Raw genomic sequence first — 18,918 nt, 5'->3', positions numbered from 1 at the left:
TGCACCAGGAGAGGTAAAACACAAGTGCAGTATAATAATAACCCTGTAATCCTTTCACTCTGACACAAAACTAAGAGCAAAGTACAAGAAACCAAGAACCATTCTACATAAAGAATTTTTTTCTGAGGTATATATTTTCTGGACCAGATTTTCCTGTACCTCTCAATTTACCCATTATTTGTACAGAATAGCATCTTTCTCCATAACATAAAAGCATAAGACACAAAAAGGCTTATTATCAAGTCTGCTCGAAACGGAAGCTGAATACACTTAGCCAGGAAAGTGTATAAAAAAACCAGACATACTGTACAAACAAGGTGAGGCAAGAGAATTCCTTCAAAAATCCATGGTTAGGATGAGGAAGCAATATTAAATTCATAACTATCACCACAGTAAAATAAAGCTGAGTAGACTTTTTTGTATCTGATGAAAATGTCAATATACTCAAATGACAGCTTATTGCTGTATATCACAGTCTAACCAAATCTTTCTATAACCTCTTGTGTTACGAGCAAAATCTCTAAAATGTCACCAACTAAAAAGCTGAACCAGCCTGTAATTAGTTTCAACAAAGTCATCCTTTTAACCCTAATTTTCTAGATGTAGATGGTATTTCCGCAGTAAGCATTATGAACCTTCCTTCAGGACAAGTGGAATCAAATTGTAAAATCATAAGCAGCGATCTAGTAGTTCTTCCTTGAAGCAAGCCCTTTATTTGCCTGTAATAAATTCAAATCCAGTCTTCAGTCTCTTAATAGGTGATCAGAGAAAATATGCATGCACACCTAAACCACTACAACAAACCTTATTTTTTAAATAACACTTCAGTCACTAATATAATAAAGATTGTTGTAACCCGTTAGCACTGGTATCATTATTCCTTATGATTCAATATTCTAATGACTGGCTGTAACAGAGGTTTATGTTCTGCAGAGGTTTATACCACTATTTAATGTAATTAAGCAAACTGGCAGCCAGTGCCTCTATGGAAATATCATTTCTATCACAGAGTATTCCCACCAGAAATTCAGAGGGATCATAATATACAAACTTTGATTCTGTTTATTTTTCCCCCTGTTCTGAAACTGATCTGGCATTTCTTGGACTTAGTACTAAGTGGAAGAAGGAATTAATTTGGCTTCTGTAGACATGTTATTATTGACAATACTAATAATCTATGACAAATGGGCTATCCCGGCTCCTCTCCTTCAGCAGGCACTGCAGCCTGCAACATCGCTTTGCAAAACCCCAGAGCTGGACTCTTCTCCTGCCGGGAGCCCTGTGAGTGTACCAGCAATGGGGTTTTAAGTAAGCCATTAAAATGCTAATATTCAGCACGGGCCAGATCCCTGTTACCACTGAAAGCAGAACTAAAGCTTCTCTGGAGACAGGATAAGGCCCTTCCAATGTGATCAAAGAGTAAATACATGCAAAGCTCTGATGGGAAAACGGATCTTTTTTCTAATTTTAAAACTAAACAGGGAGAGTCCACCAGGCTCATAATCCATATTACAGTAACATCTGGGATCACTGACACCTGGGATAACAGCAGTGAGGAATATGGGTTCAGGCTCAAAAGTTGTCACCTGGGGTCAAAGAGGAGCACTTAATACCCAGGATTCTGTGAAAATTGAGTTATTTATCTTTTGGGCTACACTCCCCTCCACTCAACACAACTCTGCTGATGACAGCAAATGTGCCACACTATATATATTTGGTTTATATATATATTTGTGTGTGTGTATATATATATACATGCACTGTGCATTGCTTTTTCACACTTGCATTTACTCCATCTTGCAAAGGAAGCTCAGCCCCTCACTCGAGCAGGGCCACCCAAGTATGCAGGGTCAGGAGCAGAATTCAGACCAAAAACTAGAGTTCACCCTCTGCCTGCAACAGCAGAGCCAATTTGGTTAAATAACGGCTTAGTTACCTCTCCTTTCCAGCTGTAAAGTTCTCTGTAGAGGGAAGGAAAAAAAAAAAAAGAAACCAGAAAAACTGTAAAAGAAAACCCACTCCCATTTGGGGGGGGGGGGGGGGGAGGGGGGGGGGGTGGGATGGGACATGGAATGATAACGGGAAAGGGAAAATGTCTGGTTCCTATTATTGCTATCTCCAGCACTTTCACCTCCACAAACAGCTTAAAGAAGGGCTTCTGGAACAGAAGTTCAACTTTCCTTAATCTGGGCTCTTAAGTGCCAGGATCTGGTTACATTTTCTCCTTCTCCAGATTTTAATACTTTTATTATATATTCTAATAGGGAGTGGGGGGGAGGAAGAGTGGGAATCTCAGTGTCACTCTAAGAAAGAAGTCACCAGGTTTTGTGATCCAGCAGCTTCCTTGGCAGAGGGAACTGCTGGTTGGCATAATCTACTCGTTTGACAAAACTACTATTTCTGGGCACAGGCTCAAAAACAGGTAGGAAGCAAATGCTGAGAAATAAGGAAGTAAAAACAGCCAACAGATTTTTCACTACCAAGAACGCCAAGAGTAAACATGATTTATTTAGCTGTGTTTAACATGTCTCTTCTGCACTAGACTGCAGAAATCTGCTTGCGTTTAGAGCAGGAGGAGGAGGAGGAAGGGGGGAGGGGATGAAAAGGGAATCCATTACGGCGCTCCGCTGGTACTTTCTGAATTGTTCAGTCACACAGTTTTATGGAGTACAAGTATTTTCTAGCCCAAAATATATTCATGTGTCAGAAGAAAGCAGCACTAATCTGCTGTTAATTAACAAGCTGCTGCTAACAAAAGATGAAGGACCCAATTCATACAAACAATATTTACGTGGGTGTCGCATGATTTTGTCACAGATCTTTTCTCTTTTCCCCTCCCCCCCCGCCCTTTTCTCCCTGCCTCCTTCTCTTCCTCAGCACCCAGTTGCAGGAATACAGCACAGAGGAGTCCCAGCTCCTCTGGAACCAACACCCAGAGTGGAGGTGAGGGCACCAGCCAAACTCAGACAGGGTCTCACCTGAGCCACCCAGCTCTGGGGTTCACGACTACCCACACGAGAAAGGGCCATATGACATGTTCACAAGTGAAATTTCCTTAGATCCTTTATTTATGAGGGAGAGGCCATCTCCTGGCACTGTGCCCACAGTGGCAATGCTGCCGAGGCCCCAGGAAGTGGCATGAAGCCTCACATCCTCCACCCATCCGCACCAATCAGTGCAGGCTGTGAGAGGGGATGGGAGACACCACTGCCTTCCCCGATGCCTGGCCTGTGACTTCATTTTTGTTTAATCCAAACTCTTTGCCAAGGAGTTTGGGGATGGGGGGAACAGCACAGAGACTCAAAGGGATCAGGGCTTGTTCAAAAATACCCACGCACATACAAACAGGTAGGGCTGTGAGCAATGAACCAGAGGACAGTTCTCCCAGCCACAGACCTGCTGCCCTCCCCTGCTCCCCGCTGCAATTTTGGACAGTAGTACCTGTGGCCTTATCCAGAAGGGTGCTGAGTGCTGCAGGCTGGCCCAATTCCCTGCCGGATGCAGCTGGGCACTTTGGAAAATAAACCCATTCACATCTTTTCTGCCTCATCTGAGAAATGAGGGTGCATATCTCCTGTGGGCATCTTAAAGCTGGTGCTGGCAGAGACGGGAGAGTTAAAAGCAAGAGCAACTAGCACTAAAAATTCCTGGACTTGTTCAGCTCCCGGGAACAAAGCTGGGGCTGCAGGATGGGAGAAAGGGCTGATGGTCTTCTGCACTTCACCCATCAAACCACACCAACTTGTCCTACAGAAGGGTTACAGGGTTTAGGCTCTGCTCTGCACTGTCATCACACAGCCAGGGCTGGGAGAAGCATAGGGACAGGAGGGTGGGAAGCAGAAGTATTTAAGCGTGATTCTAGAAGTGCCAAGGTTCTCCCGTCATGGCACACTGGGGTGGTACTTCTGCTAGCACAGTTCTCTGCGCACCGCAGTAACTGTCTCACCCTCAAGGCCACAGCTTCCGCAGTGAGAAACAATCACTGGAGCATACGCACATCTTCCAGGTTTTCCCTCTGTACCCTTTCCCCATTCCCCAAATCATGGGGTTTTCACTGCAAAAGTCACAACCCCTCTCTCAGCGCATCCCCCAGGCACCCTGGCCAGCACCCAGCCCCACCACTGGCACCTTCCAGGACCTGCTCTGGCAGGAGCCTCTGAGAGGGACCAGCCCTGAATGCAGACTAGCACCGACTCTCCCCCACATCATCTCTTTGTGCATTTCCACTGTCATCTCTGCAACTTCTAGACCTTACTTCTATCTTGAGAGATAGATGGAAACAGATCCATCTATCTCTCAAGGAAGTAAACCTTTCCAGATAGCAGGGAAGTCTCCCAAAAGTGAAGACAATAGCGGTTCCCAAGCTTCCCCCAGAGGGAGTGAGGTCAACCGGTGAATTGCCCCACCCAGGTAACGTCTGTTACAAGCTGCCGGCTGCCCGGAAAAACCCTAACCCAAACAGCCTCAAGGCCCCAGCCCACAGGCTTCATCAATCCAGCTCATCAGTTCTTCCAAAACAAGCAGGTGCCTTTGCTAGGGGTCTCTGACCACCACTGCATCCATGACTTCCCCTTGCCGAATTATTTCTAGTGGATGTTAATTGTTAGATAGGGAGCATTGCGGATTGAGGATGTTTTTCCTCAGCCACAGAGCAGACAGGGTAAGGATGAGGCCAGTCCAAGACAATGCACTGTCAAAATCCCCTGAAGGGATGGGTGCTTCTGGAGGCCAGTAAAGATTTTGCTCCTGTGTACTAGCACTGCTAACAGAAAACCATTGTGCATCCCTTTGGAGAATCAGCTCCAATCAGGAATCCTCAATCAGCTTCAAAATCAAAAATAACGTCCATCATCTTAGATGATGAACTTGGCATGATGAGGATAACTTCCTCCAGAGGAGTCTGGAAGCTGGAGTGGGGGCTCAGGGGTTTTTTAAGGGAGTTTTGGGGCTTACTGTTTTAACTTCTTTCTTGCAAAAAGGCCCTGTAGCATAAGCATTAATCAAACACTATATTCTGCCTTTTAGTCTTGAACAATTATGAGTACAGTTTTGTGATCTTTAGCCATATTTACTGATACTCAAAGGCAGATTCTATCTTGTTAGATTGTTATAAATGGGACCCCAGGGAATCAGCACACAGGCAGAGGCAGATGTCAAAGAGCCTTCTCAGAGCTCGGGTGTGCTTCAGTTTTCTACTGCTGAAATTACGAATGTTTTGGAGAAAAAAAAACCAACCAACTTTAGAGTCCTCTGCCAGATCATTACAAAGAGCTGTCTGTAGATTACAAATAGAAAAAAAGAAAGGAGAGCCATTTTGCTGAACTTAATGCTTTTTAAGGTTAACTGTTAAATTTCAAAGTGTGGTTTACATGTGCTGGCCACTTGTATGAACAAAAGTTTCAGAGACAGACAGACAAGAGGTTTCTGCTTATAAACCATTAAAGAAAGAAACCCACAAATTCTATCTCATTCTCTCTTACTTAAATATGTTGTTTCTGCTCCAGACCTGTTTCATAATACCATAAAATAGAGGCATGTTTCCAACACTAGATTTGAGAAGCTGTCACATTAAAGGTAAACTTTTAATCTGCTAGAGACAAACAGCACATATTTTAACTTCCTGAGAAACAGCTCTTGAGAAATGTTTAAACAGGAATTTAAGAGCTGTGTGGTAAAGCCACATACAGGGGTCTCAGACAGCTACTGGGTTTGAGCTTCTTTTCCTTGATGTTGTTTTTTTAATTCTTTCAATAACCCACAAAAAGTAGACTTCTAGGAACAAAGTAACCAAGATGCATGGTAAACTGAACCTCTAGGCTTGCTTTTATTCCTAGTTAATAGAAATGTTTTAACTGAAACACAGGCCTGAATTTCTAGCTGTTCATCTCCATCTTTTTGTTTTCTCGGGACTCACAATCAAATACTTTTAAGAAGTTAATTGTGTCACAATTAGTAACACATTAGTCCTCCGATATTTTTAATAGCAACCCAGGTTTTTCCCCAAGGCACTTAAAAATGGCAGGCTCGGCTATATTCTCCCTTTTTTTTAAACTCCCATGCACTTTCTTCTTTAAAAAACTCCTACATGCATTTCACTTGGTCTGAAAATACCAGCACAGATCTTAATCCTGCCAACGCTTACAGACATGCTTAACTTTCTGCACATCAGTAATCCCGCTGACTGCAGAGCACTGTTGGCGTACCTACAGCTCAGTGCAGGCTGAGGATGGAATCCGGCCTGCGCCGAAGCCAATGGCAAAACCCCCACTGACGTCAATAAGGTTGTGCTTTGACATCCAATTTGTTGCAGGATTGGGACCATCCTCATTTCAAGGTACTTTCCCAAAATCTATTTTGGTTTAGGTTTTTGTTTGGTTTTTTTTCTCTCTCTTTTCTCTTACTGCTCTTTCACCCCCTCACCTCCCACACTCACTCTTGTGGGGCCCCATATTGAGACCACTTGAAAACTTCTGCCGTTCAAATCCCTCCATGAGGAAAACCCCCTCACTGAGACAGGAAACATCCTTTGCAGGTAAAGCTGAAAGAAACTATTTTGCTCCACTGTGTGCATTTGAGTAAAGTAATTAAAACCTGGGAACTTGGGTTCCAACCGATGCCAAGAAGCAATCATTAATATGAACTGAAGGGAAATGGGAATCTCCAGACATTTAAAATCAGCTGTAGGGGGAAAAAAAAGAAGTAAAAAAAAAAAGTAAAAAAGGAGGGGGAAAAAATGGAGGAAAGAGGGAAAGGATGTTTTGTAATTTTTGCTAGAAAGTCAACTCAATGCAGCTTGAACTGCATGGGGTTAAAATGCATTTGGGGGGCATGCTATACAATGAGGGGATAAAGCCCTGCTGAAAAGGAGGGGAGGGCGAAGCAGCGGCAGCCGGCTCGGAAGCGCTGCGGTGCTGTGAAGAGCGGGCAGAAGTGAGCAAACCAGCTGAACCGCTTGCAGAATTAATCAGTAACAAAGAGGCTGGAGCTGTTGGCGGGCTTCAGCCCTTGAACCTGGACTCTGCTCTATAAATTTCAACTTGGAATGGCTCTCTACTTGTTGAAAGACAGGTTGGCGCCAGGCCAAGACATAGGGGGGGAGGAAAAAATAAAACAAAAGAAAAAAAACTCCTTCTTGCTCAGGAAACTTCCCTTCAGTTTCTAACTCTTTTTATGAGCTAGTAATAAGGCAGTCTAGAAAACGGGAAACAAAAAGTGGGTCTTGAAAGGAAAAAATGAACCAGAAGTTGGTTCAATAAAGAAAATAAAACAAGTAGGTGCTAAATTCAAATCTGAGTTTTGCCTGCACATAAGTACATCAGCTCTAATAGAATACTTCAGAGCACCTCAGCAATAATTCAGAGGAATTTTACAGTTACATTAGCTGACAACAGGTTTGACTCTGAAAATAATAAATGTCTTAAAAGAGGAAGAGGGCTGTTTAATCCTTGTCTGCAGTCTCATCTGTTCTCTCCTCCCCCACCTCTCCACCTTGTTTAAATGACCATTACAAAAGGAGTGTGGTATAAAAAACATGTAGAACCATCATTTATTCAACAGCATCTTTTTCCTTTCTTATTTTTCCCCTCTTCAAACAGGGGTGTGCGGGAGAGCCGATGCTCTCCTCAAGCTTTCCTCACTGCCAAGGCAGTCTCAGCCACAAATACCTTGCTGCCGCCGTGCTTTCCCAGCATGAGCAGACAAGGAGCAGGCTGGAGCAGAGTGAGGGGCTGGAGTGCAGAGGGGGGGAGCTGTCAAAGTGGGAAGAAAGAAGGCAAACATCTATTCAGAGGCCAGATGCACTGAGCAAGGTCAGCTGCAGAGACACAGCCCTTTGCAGCAGCTATGCAATTACATCCGAAGTCTGCACAGCACCAAGAGTCCCACAACCTGCATGCAAGGGCTGGACTGGAGGATCTAGGGCAGCTGGAAGAAGGTCTATAATGATTTTAATTGCTCTTCGGAGATGCTAAAGGGTGGATGAGATGCTCTTTAGCTAGAGCAGAGGGGCTGATGCTCTATACCGCTTGCAAGAATACATGCAGATAAAATATCCTAATGAGAGAATGGAGAGAGAAATAGGGTAAGTGCCAGCAGCAATCAAAAGGCGAAATAAAACAGTGAAATAAGATGCAGCCTAATCAGAGCATGGAGGACAAGGATACAAAATCTTTTCACCAAAAGTGGCTGTTAAGGTAAATTAGATTAATCACTCCCAGCTCTCTTCCTCTCCAAACTCCCTTAATTTTAAAGAAGGGGCTGACTCCTGTAAGGCTGCACACCATCCAAGACTGCTGGACATTTAAAGCTATATACGTAGCATGCCTGCTACAGACACACATCCTGTACTTCCACTTTCCAAGAAAACTGGGATCTGCTACTTGGTAGGTCTTTTCCATCTGCAGCTTTTATGACTCTGCCGAGGGACCGGTGAGCAGCGTCCCCCCTTTTCTCACTCAAGAAATATGCTACTAAATGCCAGAAGAAGGAGCGAGTTTAAGAACCGTTGGGCTTAACAGCGGTTTCTGCTGATCACACTCGAATCTTTCTGCAAAGGCGCACATGCAAAGAGAAAAAAACAACAACCGCTAAGTAACCACTTCACATCTGCCATTAACATTATTAAACTCCTTACAAGCGGTATCTAACCCCACCTTCCCCACTACACACAAGCATACACACACCCCCGAGCTCTGCAACACAGCAACTGGGAGCCAAGACGGCTCTCCTCTCCTCACTGCAGCAACCACATTCATTCCTGTTAAGGGGTTAACGATTCATTTCCACTACTTCTCTCGAGAAAACCTACAATGAAAACATTGGCTCACGAAAGCGTTCTCACTGCCAGAATGCCACAGCGCGAGTGAAAAGTCCGTTTTGTTTTCATTACATCTCTGGGATTTCCGGCTTAACTCCTGAGCTTAGACACCAAATCCCTAGATACCCCACCCACCCAGTTTTTCTTCTCCTTTTTTTTTTTATAACATTTCTACTGCACAGCCCACCAATTACCATTTGGAGGGTGGGAGGGAATGGGGAAAAGAAACCATGCTGAAAAGGATGCTCTCATTGGAGAGAGCACACGTATCTCCCAAGACAAGAGTTACCCAGTTTCTCCTGGCTTCCAGGGTTTTCTGCTGAGAAACATGGTTTTATTTCTATACCTGGCCTCTCTCTTCTATTTCCTACCCTCCAGGTTCCCATCTTCCCACTCAGCCTCCGAAGCCAGTGCTGAAAGTCAGCCCCAAATCTATGCCCTTTGAAGTTATGTGACATGACATAGAAATCCAAGCCTTTCTTGTACAAAAAGTATGATTACTTCACAGGGGTTTTTTTCTCCAGTTATGATAGAAAAATGTTCCAATCTCAGAAAAAACCTAGAAAGGTTCAACCTTTATGTCACAGCCGATTTGGTCACTGTGTGTATAGGCAGCACAGTTCAAACACCGGCTGAGAAAGAAAAACAATCCATGGAAAACGCATGAAGGGAGGCAACCTCATGCTATAGCAACACTTCTGTCCTGCTCAAGCAAAGGAACCATTTCTGTGTCTTTATGTATTTATCCACTGCTGGAGAAGGACATCATTGGAGACAGCTTTTGTCTTTTATAGTACTTCCACACACCCGGCTTTCCTTTAGCTACAGCCCAATCCAAAATTCCCCTGCAAACACATACGAGTTCCTTTCTTGCAGTCAACACTCCACCAAGCACAAGCGTATTGCTATTAGTCGCATCCACATAAATGCCAAAGCAATCCACAAGATGGTTGGGCACCTCTTTTACTTTGCTCTTAACAGTTGCTCACAAAGTTGTCAAGAAAAATGAGTAATGGCTGGTTGAACAGTGCCTTTTCACCATTCACCGTTACTGTTGCCTATAAAAATCTACCAGTCTTTCCATGGTAATTATAACCAGATATGCATACAGTTTCTGGACACATGGCCTAAGTACTTTCACAAAAGAAATTAAAGAAAGGCAAAAAGCCACTTTGTTGGGTGACATTTTTAGTGGGTTCTAACTCTGAGTAAGTCCAGAGTTCTTCCACTGAATTAAAAGAGGCTAACAGCAGTGCCAACGTGGTACAAACAAGCAAGTTTTGCTCTTAAAGAGTGACTCCTCACATGCATTCACCCCAGAGCAAGAAGACTCTGGCCATGTGTACTGAATGACCTTCTTAAATCCCTTCTCATCAGCCTGCAAAATGGCACTTCTGTCGAAAAGGTTTTACCCAGCATTGTCACTCATAAAACTGAAGATGACTATAACTAGGAGAGATTAGAGAGGGAGAAAATAACAGCAGCAAGCTCCTGTTTCTCAGTACAGCACACCATGCGCTCAGGGGCAGGTCCCCACTTGCGCCATCCGATCAATCTGGCATGGTCCTGCTGGTTTCAGGGGAGTTACCCCCCGTGAAACTGGGGCACAGAAGGGTAAACTGGACCCCCCACCACTACTACAGCCTCACAGAGATGCTGCTAACCACATACAGGGCACAGAAGATAACTTTGAAAAACAGGATGGTGAGAGGAACAAAACAAAAAGCTAAGATTGGCAGTGAGAATTGAGGGCAAAATATCCTCAGCATTTTTTAAAAACTGCTTTTAAAACTCACTGTGATTAATTTCACTCTTTACTGGCAGATGCTGGGAAAGCCTTGGTGCATGGCAGGGCCAGACCCTAGGCAGGACATAGCTGGGGACAAGCTGAGGTGGCAGCAGGGAGAGGGCGGTTGGTGGCCTTGGGCTGGGTCTGAGCAGAGGGGCCCCAGGGTGTGGTGGAGTTCAAGCGAGGGGAAGGAAAGGTTTTGTAACTGGAAGGTTTCTCACCTTTAACTCTTGCCAGGATTAGCAGGGTCCGTGCTGCTGCCTTGGCGAGAGACACTGCAACCATTACCCTGTGGCTGCAGCCCTGAAGGTGGAATTGCCCTCTCTTAGGATCTCCCACAGGGGCACAATCATGTTCCTTGGAGACCCCCATGCTGGCCTCCACCAACAGCCTTAAAACTTTAAGCCATCAACATTTCAGCAGCCCTTTTTCAAGCTTGAAGCCTCAGCAAACCAGGGGAGGGCAGCTGGCACTGTGGACTGCTCCCATGGGCTGGGGGGTGCCCGGTCCCCAGAGGAGAGCCAAGCTCCCCAAGCATGCCCCCCACCCCCAGCCCTGGGTGCCAGCAGGGCTCTTGGTGAGATCACCCTGCTTGTTTTTCTCTCCACACCCCAGCAAGGACCTCAACAAGGTCCCAGGGGCAGGAGGTTTGCTCGTTAACCCACTCTCAGGGCACTCTCAGTTGACACCTTCCTTGTGTCATGTGTCCTCCCCTTACTGCTCAGCAACACCAATTAGCAAAATGTGTTGCTAAATACCTGGTGAAGTAGCAAAGGAGTAGGAGGAGGTGACCAGGTAACTCCTCTGCACTCAGGAAAACCCTAGCAGATTCGAGGGAAGAAACAAGCCTGGAAAAGCCTCATGAAAAGGATTGCAGCTGAGTTTCTCTGGCATTGTTACCACATACTTCTAGAAGCCTTTTTTCTTCACGTACTCGTTTCTCCTGGCCTCACTTTTACAAGTCACTCCTGCAAGACCCATTGCCCCAGGGAGGTTCTAGTAGCAGCACCTGGTGCCATGACAGCCTTGGGAAGGGGATGGCCACCAAGCCCTGTGCCAGTTCAGCTTCAGAATACCTCTTCCCAACCTGCCTGATGTCGCTGTCACAGTACTTGGGTTGTTTCAGCTCGCGTTTCCCTCCCCTCACGTGTGAAGGCATCACGACGGCTGTCTGAGTCCTGCAGTTAATATGGGTGCACGGGTCCATAATGGTACATTGTAAGTGAATGTCTCAGGGTAGACAGCAATAATAATTAGCTGTCATGATTTGAAAAAAGGATAATCCATGCCATTGAGTTAACAATCACTCACACAACACACATGGATTTAACTAATCTTAATTTGGAGAAAAATAACAATTCTAAATATATCAAATAGCCCATTTCATGGCAACCTGCAGCGGTGTTTATCTCTGGCTTCCAGCACATGCGAGTTATTTAGTTTCTCTCACTGGCAGTTTTACCATTCAAAAGCCTGAAATGAACATTCATGGAGCAGGGGTTACAGTTAAATCCTGCCTCTGACAGGGAGCCTTTTTTCATGATGTGCATCTAGTACAATGTATGGAGCCCAGCACTGGTAGCTGGGACAGGATGAATGAGGAATTCCAATCAACTCCCTCCCCTTTCCTAGCACTATCTTTGCAAAAATTATCTCACCATCTTAATGAACCTCTGCTGCTGCTGTAGTTACGTGTTTGTGAGGGCCTGCTGGCCTCAAGATGCAGACCTGCCAGTGAATCTGGAGAAGGTCTGGTCCAAGTGGTGCCTGCCCCACAGAGGCTCCCTTCTCTCTGCTGGGGTTCTATGAAACCACTCAGCATTAAAATCAAGCTGACTAGCTGACTGGTACTTTAACTTGGGTAGTTCCAGAGAATCCTGAAAGGATTCTCAGGGCCATGGGGAGGAGATGAGACACCATCAGTCAAAAGACAGTGGGAGCAGCTTCCCAGGTCATTCTTCAGCCAGGACAGGTCACCTGGTTATGCCCAAGATCTGATAAACATGAAAGATAAAAAGAGGTGTAAAATGCAGCAGTGGTCTATTTTTTTCCAAAATACCTGCCAGCAGTGAAATAAAAGAAGCAGTGACCAATAACTGCTCGCCAACTCATTGGCCTGGCTATGTTTTGCTGTGCGACAATCTGGTACATCTCTTCGATACTATCACACCCTCTGTACAAGAGGCAGAACTGATTTTCAAACAGGTCAGCCAATTCGGAAAAAAAAAATCTTTACAGGGCAGACTGTTCCTAAGCAAGTCACGTCCTCCCAGTGCCAGCTAACATGCTACCACATATCTTACAGACAGTGGTAACTAAATGAAAGCACCTTCAGAAACTTGGATTTGCAAGTCACCAGTCAGGGAAAGATGACAGATTTCATTATCAGAAGATCTTTAAAAGCTTATTGCAGAGACAAAGTTGCCTTTGTCTGCGCTGTAATATAGAAATGTCAGTTGGATATTTGTGTTGCATACATAAAAATTCTCATGGACTCCTGAGTTCTGCCTCAAAGCCTCCCTCAAAGCAGCACAAGGTCTGTTGTGTGGTCAACAGGCATTCAGTGACCGGGGCAAGAAGAGCTACAAAGAAAGTTAAAAAAAAAAAAAAACAAACAAAAAGAAACAGAGAAAGAAAGACCTCAGGAGCACCCTGTGCCAGGATGAATACTCGGCGCAGTTCTGCATCCCAATATCCTCACACCCAGAGCTACGAGAGGTACAATGGCAGAGCCAGGCTCAGCACTTGACATACCCTCAGAGCATTCAGCCATGGGCAGCCGTAAGGTTTGGTGGCTTAGTCACACCACAGAAGGCTGTACAAATCATTCTGACCAAATAAGAAGGTCTGCAAAAACAACACAAGATCAAGGAGAGGAGCTGAAACCTCTTTGAGGACAGCAGTGGTGGCAGCATATTTCAGAGAGCCGGAGTGGCGAGTGGGTGATTTCTGGTTTCCCTCTTCAAATATAAAGACTCAATTATCTTTGAACAGCTTGCTTTACACATGAATTGACACATTTATTTTACAATAAATAACTGAAAGTTATCTATGTTTCCTTTACTGTTAATCTACACAAAGAAATAATAAACAGAGCTTGTCTACAAAACTGCAACTACTGCAGTCCTCAGAATTCAATTAAGCTAAAATAATTAATGCTTCCACCATATTAAATTACTTTATACATTTGAGCCACTGAAGTTTTTTTTTTTATTCTTTAATCTTTTTCGCCTTTTTATTTAATAAAAAAAAGTTAGTTTCAAAGCGGGGGGGCTGGCTAGGAGGAGGAAAAAGAACATGATTTGCTGTTAAAATGTAATGGTCTCCTTTAGCTGACACAGCATGTAGAGTGTTTTGTGCCTTTGATTAAAATAACATTTTAAATGCTTTGAACAAACATATCTCCCCATACTTCTAAGGGATTATTTTACATATTTCTTGGTGGAATAAAGAAATTCATTCTTCCTGTCGCAGTACAGAAAGGCTAAGAATATCTTTCGTCACATATAAAGTAAAAATACTGTAGGCTGTTGCATTATTAGAAAAAAAAAAAAAAAGTAAAGGGAGGGGGTGGCAGGGTAGGAGAAAGCTGCCTTAGAGATTAAGTTTCCCTTTTATGAAATCGTATTTAGTCTCTTTTTTTAACAAATCTAACAACAATGCTCTACAGCCGCTCACTGGGAAATACCTTTAATGTTAAATGCAGATTCTGATTTTCTTGGCTAATGCAGAAAGCCTTTCTATTGAAATATAAATAAGGGGTTTGGTATATCCCACTAAAGCCTTTCCAGTGAATGACTTCTGTGGGTTTTTCATGGCTACCCTCCATGGCTGTAATGTGAGGCTTTTATCCTACTATTGAAAACTATCCGCTGCTATTAAAAAAAATATGGAAGGACACTGCACCTTTTTATCTCAGAGCTGGGCTCCTAATTGAGAAAGCATTATTATGGCACTATTTAGTGGATGTCCCTATCTCCATGCACTGATGAGAAAATGCCAATCGAATGATAAACCCTTTTATTTTTCTCAATTCAAAATCTTTCCTACATATTTTTCATTTGATATTCAGTTTAGCCTGAAAGAGATTAGGTGCTCCAGATTGGCTTTTAATTTTTTTTCATGCCTTTTCCACATGTGAACATCTCCTTCACCCCCTCTTACCCCAGCAGATTTTCTGCATGGCAAAAGCTTTGGTTTTGTTGTTGCTGACCCCCCAGAAGCTGGGATGGGACAGCCCCCTCTGCTCTGGGAATAGCCATTGAGGTACTATGGACTGAACCTGGGCAGAGATTAGTAAGAGATGAGCTCCGGACTGCAGCTGCAGCAGAGCTCTCCTAAACCAACCTTACTAAGCACTGCACACCGTCTGCAAGGGGCTGAGGACTTGCACAGCTTGCACAGAGATCAACGGCTATTGGGAGTGCTCAGCACCACTCAGGCAGCCTTCAGCAGACTAGGGAAGGTCCTGAATACTTCTCCTCTGCTCCTACCAAATGGAAAGGAAATCTAGCCCTCAAATCTGCTACACCACGATGTAGTCATCTCTACCAAGAAATGCATTCACAACTGCAAAAGGATGAAAAGAGCTGAAAAAGTATGAGGAAAACATGGGATCAGATCTTATGGTAGATTTGCTTACAATGCTACAGCACAGGCCTGCCACAGCTAATGCTCCCAAAGCTACCAGCTGTCCCATGTCAGGGTGGTGGCTGCACCCAAAAAAAAGATTCCTAGAAGAAAACAGTGTAGTCAATGGGCATCCTATGCCCTGTCCTAAAAGACAGGAGGTCTGAAGACTGCAGCATTTTAAAGGCAACACCCTCATTTATGTGATGCCCAAGCCTGTCAGAGATGCTGGGGACTGACTCAGAGACCTCCAACACTAAAAGCTTCAATTGTAAAGATAGGAGCCTCTTGCTGGTCTTCTGGGGATCCACTCATGGGAGCATCTCTACTACAGGCGGGATCCTGGACTGTCAGATCTAATCCCTTAGGACAATTCCTAGAGAAATCAGGATAGTGGCAGCAAAGACAAATTGCCATTGGTCTTCTGTATGGGATGCAGTCAGTTTGAACAAAAAAGGCCCGTTTGAGGGGAGATCCTGCTGTGTAACATAAAACCCCCACTCACTAGCAGGGAGGAGAGTCATCCTTTCACCACTGCAGAGGGGAGAAACACCCCATGCCAGGCACTCTGCAGGAACCACTTCAGATCACCTCACCCAGGTGGATAATCATCACCTGCCTACCCACATCTGAGCAGGGGAGGTCCACGAATGAATGTTAACTGCCCCACGTATGAGAGTTTTAGAAAAAGAAATGCCTGCAATTTGCTCACCCAGGCCAGCCTGTGCTCCTGTGTCCTCTGTTTGGGGTAAGCTTGAGAATGGAGGTGCTGCCCACCCAACCCAAGCCATCTAAGGAGACCCAGGACAGGCAGCACAGGCAGCAGTGCAGGCCAGGAAGCTGACATCCACCACAGAGAAGGAAAAATGAGGGACTTGATGAACCCCTGCTTTAGCCCTCACAAAAAAAATCTTCTTCCCACTAACAGTCCATGGGAAGAGGATTTTCCACTGACTTCAGTAGGGTCAGGATGTGGTCCTTCCCAGTGAGTCTGCATGTGACAAAGAGTATCTGGAACAGGACTGAACAGAGCCTGTCACCAAAGTTCACTATCCCTCTGCCACTGCTCCTTGCTTAAGGATGCTCCTGAAATGTCTTCTGACCCCAACTTCCTGCTTTTTCCTTGATGTACAGGCTGCCCTTCAGCTCTCCCAGGGACCTGAGAGGCCCCTTTCTCCAGCAGCTGGCCCTGCACAGACAGCTACAATGAATTAAACAGGGGATGGTGAGCCCTGCATAGCCATGAGGACCCTCCAGATGGATGGCTCCTATGAAGACATGTTGCTGAAGCCTGTTTCATGGCACTTTGTAGAGGACTCTAGTTAAAAGATTACCTAGGCAAGTTGATTGAGTGTAAAACGTGCTGTACCTGCAATGTTCTCCTGCTTGGGGCAAATTCCTTTTGTAGGCGTGAGAAGACGGTCTTCTTCATCGGGTGTGACTTGGATCCCGATTTCCACTGGCTCTGACACTTTCCTGAGCTCGGCGCGTGAGGAGGGAGGAGGGCTGCTCTTATCCATGCTCTTTTCGTAGCAGACACCACCAGTGCCATTGCACTGTTTTCTCTTGTGCTCTATAAAAACCAAGATGTCTCCCAGCGGGAAGTTCATCTGACACTGTCCACAGGTTAACAAGTCGGGGTCTGTCCCACCTGCGGCGATGCTGATGCCGCCTGGGTCTGCTATTGCCAGGCTCTCATCCTCGTCGGCCAGTGCCGGTTCCACATGGTCAGCCTCTGCTTTGCATGGACAAGGAGAAAAAGGGAGGAAAGGGACGAGGGAGAAGAGAAAGAGATTGCTTTGAGTGTTCACAGACTCTGAAGGATGCATCACCAGAGGCCCAGCCTCCCCCCACCCCCCCTCAAAGAAGCCAAGGCTGATTAGATCTTTCTTTTATTTTTCAGCTTTTCAGCTCTCCCAGAATGATTTCAATATATTTTGCAACCAAGCCTGCCTGAAACAAAATGGAAAGGCTGACCTGGCATAGCTTTCTTGACAGCTCCTTCCCACTGCTGCCAGCACTGCAAGGATATCAGCAAAGAGCCATTTTGCACGCGTTCGAGCCCCAAGTCACATTCTGAAATAGTTCCTCTCTTTTTATCCCACCTTCTCATTCCCACCGCGTCTCCCAGCCATCTGGCCAAGGCCCCAACCAGCAAAGCTTATGCACCCAAGTCTTTCCTTCTTTTTCAGAGAGATGGGGAAAGCTTTTATGCACCAAACTAGCAGGACCAGGCTCCCTGTTACATACAAAATCAGTACCACCTTGTCCCAATTCAGTTACCGGCAAGATTAAATGACCACCCATTAGCAGAAATTACAACAAACTATTTGCAAGACTATCATAAGCAGGATATGGTCTCATGAGCAGTTAAGGGGTTTCAAAAGTGTGTACAGTGGGAAAGGGAATGAGGCACTTATTTAACATACTGGAATATTGGCTGAGCCTGAAATATTCCACTCTATTTTTCCAATGCCAAATAACCCTGCCATTGCTATATAGGCTAATAAAAGGGCTTTTGTTTAAATCTTATCCACAGACCTGTTGAATTTCCTACTTTTACCCCCAAAGACTGGAAAAGAATTTCTGAATGACCTGAATCAGTTTCTAGGAAATATGTTAACTTCTCATTTCACAATTAATAAAACCCAGTATGTTTTAAATTGGTATTTAGAAGAGAATTTTTACACTATAAAATAATTGTGGATCACAATCCATTTCTGGGGCAAAACATGGTTTTTTGGTTTGTTTTCTCTTGTTCTGCCATGTAACTGACAAATCATACAAACCTTGGACTTTGCTCAGGCAAAATTTCCACTGACTTTTGCCTAAGGCTGGTTTGCCTCTGCAAGGACTATAGGATTTGGGCTGAACAAAACAGAGGAACTAACAGTATGTAAATCAGTGACTGAGACCTCTAATCGAATCAGGATTAAAGGAATAGGAGGAAAAATGTTCTCTATTAGCCCTAGCAGTTTCCTCATAGATTTCCTGGGGAAAGTAAGTAACACAAATATCTCAAAGAAGTAAGACTGTGATAAACAGATGTTGTAATTCAGATCTGGACTCTTCTCCAGTCTGAAAACAAAAGGATTTTTGTCCCAGTTTTCAGCAATTGTGAAAAAAAAAAGAAACACATAGAAAAGGGGCAAGAGGTAGAAGGTGGAATGCATTGCCTGGCAACAAAAATGTTTACGCCTTGAAAAAAGGTAGTTTAGAAAAAGAATCGTTCCCATTTTTGCCTTCCAGAATAAATAACTGATCAGCATATCAACCAGCTGTATTACAAGTCGCATCAGAGCTCCCTAGCAGCAAAGCGGAGAGCAGCAGCAGCACCAGTGACCACAGAAAAGGACAGGGACCCCAGAGAAGTGTCCAAGCATGGACCATCCTGCTAGAGCAGACGATGGGCACAAGAAGGCTTATGATTCCCAACTCACTCATTCTGAAAATCATTAATTACCTTTTTCCCCTTAATCTAAGTTTAAAAGGAGTTTGAAGACAATAGTAAGCAATTAATTAATCAATTTATATCATAAGAAGATGCATCCTTGCCTTAGTAAAAATGTAACTATAGCTCTGTGCTGAAAAGGCACTGCTGGGAAGGGAGCGGATGCCTGCGAACAGCGTGTCACGATGCAAAAGGTAATTATTTAGTGCTGCGGTTCCCTTTAATGATCTAACA

At 44.6% G+C, this 18,918-nt stretch overlaps 1 protein-coding gene across 5 annotated transcripts in view; it reads right to left on the bottom strand.

Moving 5' to 3' along the window:
* BCL11B (BAF chromatin remodeling complex subunit BCL11B) overlaps positions 1 to 18,918 on the bottom strand; it is a 91,900-nt gene that overhangs the window by 60,195 nt on the left and 12,787 nt on the right. For 3 of the 5 annotated variants that reach the window (XM_032112551.1, XM_032112554.1, XM_032112552.1), the window contains exon 2: positions 16,603 to 16,968. In XM_032112551.1, the coding sequence (XP_031968442.1) occupies positions 16,603 to 16,968 (366 nt within the window). Of the gene's footprint in view, positions 1 to 16,602; positions 16,972 to 18,918 lie in introns of all 5 variants that reach the window. The other 2 variants (XM_032112549.1, XM_032112553.1) reach the window with 1 other exon arrangement.

The sequence above is a fragment of the Corvus moneduloides genome, chromosome 6, assembly GCF_009650955.1.
Source record: "Corvus moneduloides isolate bCorMon1 chromosome 6, bCorMon1.pri, whole genome shotgun sequence".
Classification (NCBI taxonomy): Eukaryota; Metazoa; Chordata; class Aves; order Passeriformes; family Corvidae; genus Corvus; species Corvus moneduloides.
Note: the sequence above shows the minus strand (reverse complement) of the source record. Positions and strands in the feature narration are given on the sequence as shown.